This window comes from Chrysochloris asiatica, unplaced genomic scaffold (genome assembly GCF_000296735.1).
Source record: "Chrysochloris asiatica unplaced genomic scaffold, ChrAsi1.0 scaffold00013, whole genome shotgun sequence".
Classification (NCBI taxonomy): Eukaryota; Metazoa; Chordata; class Mammalia; order Afrosoricida; family Chrysochloridae; genus Chrysochloris; species Chrysochloris asiatica.
Window position 1 is genome coordinate 2,370,100 of NW_006408531.1, and position 6,849 is coordinate 2,376,948.

Here is a 6,849-nt window from a genome sequence, read left to right on the forward strand (position 1 = left end):
GAAAGCGGGACTTTTGTTGCATGGATGGGATTGTATTCGTTGAGATGAAGCAAAATGTGTGCTTTGCTTATTGTAAAACGTATGATCATGTCTACAAACCTTCACTCAATTCACAATAAAAAGTTTTTTTAAAAGAGGGGGCAGGCCGTGAAAGGTCACTATGTGGACCGTCATGCAACGCTTTACGAAGGGGCAGGAACACTCTCTATAGGGGCGGGTCACTGGCTGTGTTGCCCAGGCAACTCCAATTAGGTAGCTGAAAACGCTTCCGCTTCCTCCTCTGAATACCAAGGGGGAGTGTTAACGCGTCTCGGTCTCTCTGACGCCATTATCTTGCGACTACGCCGGTCCGGAGCTTCGGTGGTATAACTGCTGTCCCAAGCGAAACGCTGAAGTAGCTGCTTCCCTACTGCAGTCTCTGACCTGAGAACAAAGGGGAACAAGCGAGATGACGGACCGGTACACCATCCACAGCCAGCTGGAACACCTGCAGTCCAAGTACATTGGCACGGGCCACGCCGACACTACCAAGTGGGAGTGGCTGGTGAACCAGCATCGAGATTCGTACTGCTCCTACATGGGTCACTTCGACCTTCTCAACTACTTCGCCATCGCAGAGAACGAGAGCAAAGCACGAGTCCGCTTCAACTTGATGGAGAAGATGCTGCAGCCTTGCGGACCGCCAGCCGACAAGCCCGAGGAGAACTGAGACTCGGCTGTGCTCGCACACCTCTTTCTGCGTTCCTGCGCTTTCCCCTCGTTCCCGCTCATTCCTTCCCCAAAGGATCGAGTCTCCGTGCCTCCTGCCTCTTGCGCTTTCCCCGGACAGAAGTGGCTACCAGCAGTCGTCCCGCCCGACCAGCCATCTTGAGTACCACTCGGATCCCAGCAAGGGTAGACCTGCAGGACTTCTGAGAACTGTAATCTGGAGCGATCCTAGAGCCGGCAAGCGTTAGGGGAAGCGACACTGGAGCGAGGCGGGACTTGGAGACTCGTTTGGGGGTTAGCTGATTGTCGTTTTTGATTTATTCATAAAATTGAGAAATTGTTCAGTCTCTTGGTGTGAACTGCTTGTGTTCGGGTGTGGAGAGAATCCAGGGAGGGTTTTGGGGATCGAGCTTTCCTGTCTGAGCAAGAAATGGCGGGCAGCTGCAGGACAGCGTTGCCAGGCACTTAAATCCATATTGCAAAACCTTTACAATATTCCCTCACCCCGAATTTTCTCAAGGACTACCCGCCCCACCCCCCACCCACCCCCGCCAGGTACATATTGCCTTGAGTATTGAAGTTAATGATCTTTGTATCTCACCTGTTTCTCTCATTTGTTTAGTCTTTGCAGTGATATCTTCTCTGTGTGTAAATTAATTGCATCTTGGAGCTACCAAGTGACTACCTTCATTCATTCAGCATTCAACAAATATTTACTGAGCTGTAGGTGACAGGCATGTTTCCAGTCTTTGGGTGCTTACACTCCACTGGTAGAGCGGTAAGGAGGAGGCCAGACAAGCTATGGTGGTGGTTATGTGCCCTGGTGGTTATGTGTTCCGACTCATAGCGACCCTGAACAGGATTTCCGGGGCTGTAAATCTTTATGGGAGCAGAAAGCCTCCTCTTTCTCCTGCGTAACAGCTTGTAGTTTCGAACTGCTGACCTTTATGTTAGCAACCCATTTCGTAACCACCAGGCTACCAGAGTTCCTTAGGCATACATAAGTAGATGTTAGGTGGTGCCCTGGGAGGGGGAAAAAACCAATATTAAGGTGGTAGGACTAGCAGCAAAATTACAATTTTAATAGGATGTTCGTGTTAAGTTATGGAGATGGTGCATGTGAGCAGAAACTTAAAGGAAATCGGACACAGCCCTGCAGAAACGTGGGGATCTGCTGTCCAGCTAGAGGAAATGACCATTGCCAGGATCCTATAGTTGGGAATGTGTCTGGCTTATTGGAGGGAGTGAGCAAGGAAGAAAATACAGGATCAGGTAGTGGAGGGGATTTCAGGTCAGAAATCAATGGAAGGGAAACTGATGGGAGCTTTGTAGTTTTACAATTCACCTTGAGGGAGACAGGAAGCCATTGGAGGGTTTTAAACAACGGGAGTGATATGGAAACATTTTGGCCTAAGGACTGCATTTCACAATTAAAAACTATTGAACCTTATGTGGGTTAATTTTGCTGATATTGACCATACAAGTTAAAACAAATGTAAAAATACTTAGTAATTCATTTAAAAATAATAAAGCTATTGCAAAAAATATTTTCTATGAAAAATAACTTTTACAAAGCAAATAATTCATTTAGAAGAGGGGTATTATCTTAGTTTTATAGATGCCGTCAATATCTCTAATACAAGACATTTCTCAGATTTGCTTCCGCATTTATTTTGTTCCGTGCCGTTGAGTTGATTCCGACTCAGCGACCATGTATAGGGTTTTCAAGGAGCAACTGGTGAGTTTGAACTGCTGACTTTGTGGCTCACACTGACCTTCAGGTCAAGTGCTTGTCCTACGGTGCCACACTAGGACTCCTTGGCATTCATACTTGTACAATATTAAGTTTTGATTGAAGTATGAAAAAAATCTGGCTTCACATATATATGTTGTAAAGGAGGAATATTTTAATTCCCATTGCAAATAATGGTGGATATTTGATTCTCAAAACCCAACCAATAGATTTTTTTAAGTTTAGTTACATGGATTATGCCCTTTTTGTTCTGCTGCATTCAAATCCATGCATCATCTTTCACTTTGAAGGAATATTTTACCTAAGTGATTTTTAACATGCAAAATATTGGCTCACTGAGTTACACAAATCTTCGAAATGTTGACAAGCTTCATTATACAGTGAAATAAGAATTTCACCTTAACAGGTTCCAGCTTTTACAGGTTTTGTTGTGTTTATTTTTAAAAATTATATTCAGTAATATTGATCTCATCAGAGAAGTTTTATTTTACTTTATTTTCTTAAGTTTGTATTGTGAATTGAGTGATAGTTCACATAGGAGAACATTAGTTTTACACTCATCATTTCATTGAAATGATTACAATCCCTTCCATGCATCATCATTCAACCGTATTTGCTTCTATTCCCTCTGGTTTTTTTTTTTTTTTGGTGTTTTTTTGGGGCGGGGAGGGGCAGTATACACAAAAACACTCCTGGCTGCCAGCACACGGCATTTCTCTTCCATGTGTCTAGAGTCCTCAGCTGCTCTATCTCCATGTCATCTTTGCCTCCATTTCTGGTGTTGCTGTTTCTCTGGATAGGGTCCCACAACTGCTCATGTTCTTCTCCCTTAATGGTCCTAGAGCCCTCTGTTCTTGCACTATAATATTAACTACTCTCTCCTCTTTGTTATAAAACTACCTTTACAGTTGTGACAATCACAATTAGTCATGATAACAACTAATCACTATTGAATCATAAGAATCTTATCTCCATCTCCTTTTACCAGACCCCTCTAGACAAGGTAAAAACTATTCAGTGGGGATTCTACCTTCCCCCACACACTCTGAAACTAAACTCCTTGAAAACTTGTAAGCCAGTCACTTTGTGCTTTTATAACCCCCCATTTTAGGTAGCCAATGTTTTAAGTTGCCCATCCCTGTCAGCCCTGTGTACAGAGGGGATGGGAATGATCCTTGATGTGAAGATTCCTTCCCTCTCAGTTGGTATTTTAGCTACTACATCCATAAGTATAGGCCAAGTACATCAAATTGTAGCAATTTACACTTGTATCCTTTATAAAAAAATTTTTTTTTTCTTCCTCTAGTCGAGTTCTGATCATCCAGCCATTGAAGGTAGATCAAATAGGTACTATCTGCAGGTTTGAGCATTTATGTGAGTCTCTCCTCACTACATATCAGCTGGACACTTCACGCTCAGCTCTAGCCCTCCATAGCTATATCCTTGCCCATGGGCCCAAGAGTCCCCAGGTCTCACCATAATTCGGACCAACTAGCCCTTCCTCTTCTCTCTCTCATCTTCAGGTTGATGGGAGTCCTTGGAATGTGGTCAAACTCAGCTATATCTTCATTGCTGCTTTACCCCCACTACAACTCACCAGTAGATCAATGTGGTCACCAACAAGCTTACATGCCTACTCATGTGTTCCCTTTGAGTTTCAGTTTTGGAAGGGTGTTTGTCCTGAAGGGACTTAATGGCTCCCCAGTGAACAACTTGTCTTGTTCTTGTGGTAGCCAATCAGACTACCTACCCCCCTCCACCCCCCACCCCCCCCACCCCGGGTGATCTTTCAAGAAGTAGCTTCTGTTCCTCTAGCTGCTCCAAGCTGGTCTACTTGTCTTTTCAAGTGGGAATGTCCTACCTCAAAAGGTTCTGAAAGGGGCTCAGGATTCCATTTATGGTCTTACACACTACAGAGGCTCTGCAAGAGGCCTCTTTCACTGGGCAAGTTCTAGAACCCCTTTTAGATATTCCAACCAGTTATTGTCTGAAGACAGGCTTACAAGCTTTCTATAATCATGTTTCTGGATATTCCTTTCAATCTATCTATAGTTTCCTATAGATTTTAGAAATTAGCCCCTTGTCCGATATGGCATTGCAAAAGATTTTATTACTCTTTTGGTGAAATCATTTTTCAGTATGTCCTAATCATCTATTTTGTCTTCTTTTGTTTGTGTAATTCTCACAATATTTGGTAGTCTATGTGTGCCTGTATTAGAGTCCTTAAATTTGTCCCTGTTTTCACTGATGACCTTTATAATTCTGGGATTCACATTTAGGTCTTTAATGCAGGCTGAGTTGGTTTTTGTATATGGTGTGAGGTAAAGGTCTTGTTTCAATTTTTTGCATATCAATTTTCAGTTTGCCAGCACCATCTGTTGAAGAGACTATCTCCTCCCTATTCAGTGCATTTTGGCCCTTGTCAAAGATCAGTTGGCTGTATGTGAAAGGGTTAATTTTTGGATTCTTAGTTCTGTTCCATTGATCTATAATCTTTCATTGTACCAGTACCAGGCTGTTTTGATCACTGTAACCATGTAGTAAATTTTGAAATACGGGAGTGAGAAACTTCCAACTTTTTTCTTAAGCAGTGCTTTGCTTATCATATAAAGTTTCAAATTGTTTTTTCTATCTCTTCAAAGAATGTAGTTGGAATCTGGATTGGGATTGTGTTATATGTATAGATTGCTTTGGACAGTATTGACATTTTCACAATGTTAAGTCTTCCTATCCAAGTACATGATATATTCTTCCATTTATGTAAGTCTTTTTTGGTGTCTTGTAGTAGTGTTTTGTAGTTTTCTTTGTATAGGTCCTTTGTTTCTCTGGTTACATTTACTCCTAAATATTTCATCCTTTGGACAGCTATTGTAAATGGTATTGTTTTCCTAATTTCCTTTTCAGTGTTGTCATTATTAGTATAGAGGAATCCAACTGATTTTTGTATGTTGATCTTGTATCCTGGTACTTCGCTGAATCTTCCAATGAGTTCCAGTAGTTTTTTTTGCCAAGTCTTCGGGATTTTCTATGTATAGGATCATATCATCTACAAATAGAGTTTTATTTCCTCCTTGACAATTTGGATAGCTTAAATTTCCCTATCTTGCCTTATAACTCTGGCTAAGACTTCCAACACATTGTTGACTAGGAGTGGTGATAAAAGGCATTGTTGACTGGTTCCTGTTTTCAGAGGGAAGGCTTTCAGTTTCTCTCCATTGAGTTTTATTCAAGAATCGGGAAGCTAAAGAGCTCATGGTGGTGGACACAATCTTCAAGATTTTAAGTTTTTGCTCAGTAGCTTGAATTTAATGATTTGTAGCACATATTCTTAGTTGTTGTCCTTGAAATGATAGGCAAATTAGGTTCATTTTCAAGGAAATGTCTGTCAGACATCCAGCTCTAGGTAATTGTACGTTCTTTTTATGTAATGTGTCTTTTGGAGAAACAAGTTCAATTTTAAAATTAATTTTCACAAGTGCAAGTGCATATTTTAGTAGGCGGTAGGAATGCTTAAGGCTTACCACTAACTGTCATTCAGAATTTTAATAAGATGTGTCCTCAGGGTTAAAATTAAATAAAATTACCAACTTTTATGGCTTCAGTAAGGACATTCTTGAGTGTTGGGAAATTTTGGTTTTGCTTTTTTTTTGTTGTTGTTAATGGAGCATGAAGAATGCAATGACAGTATTGTTTGGTGGCAGAGCCTTGATTCACTAAGTGTCAGTAAATGTTCTCACCCATGCCTCAATCACACAAATGCCAGTTTGATGAAACATGCAGGAAAGTAGTTTTCACTTCATTTGTTGTTGTTAGGTGCCATAGAGTTGGTACGGAGTCATAGTGACCCTATGTACAACTGAATGAAATACTGCCCAGTCCTGGGCAAACCTCACTATCATTGCCACGCTTGAACCCATTGATGCTGCCACTTGGCCAGTCCACCTTGCTGGGGGTCTTCCTCTTTTTCTCTGATACTCCACCTTACCAAACATGATATCCTTCTCCAGGGACTGGTCCCTCCTGACAATATGTTCAAAGTACTAGAGATGAAGTTTGACCATCCTGGCCTCCAAGGAGCCCTCTGGCTGCTCTTTTTCCAACACAGATTTGTTTGTTCATTTTGCACACCATGGCACTTTCAATATTCTTCTCCAACACCATAACTCAACAGCATCAATTCTTCTATAGTCTTCCTTATTCACTGTCCAGCTTTCACATGCATATGAGGTTACTGAAAATACCATGGCTTGGGTCAGGCGAACCTTAGTCCTCAAGCTGACATCTTTGCTCTTCAATACTTTAAAGACGTCTTGTGCAGCAAATTTGTCTAATGCAATACATCATTTGATTTCTTGACTGCTGCTTCCATGAATATTGATAGTTGATCT

At 41.5% G+C, this 6,849-nt stretch overlaps 1 protein-coding gene across 1 annotated transcript; it reads left to right on the forward strand.

The window, feature by feature from the left end:
- The first annotated feature begins 422 nt into the window (after positions 1-422).
- On the forward strand, positions 423-709 carry SF3B5 (splicing factor 3b, subunit 5, 10kDa). Its single transcript, XM_006834606.1, has one exon. It carries the CDS (start codon positions 449-451, stop codon positions 707-709), a length of 261 nt encoding a protein of 86 aa, XP_006834669.1. The 5' UTR covers positions 423-448.
- Positions 710-6,849: the final 6,140 nt, after the last annotated feature.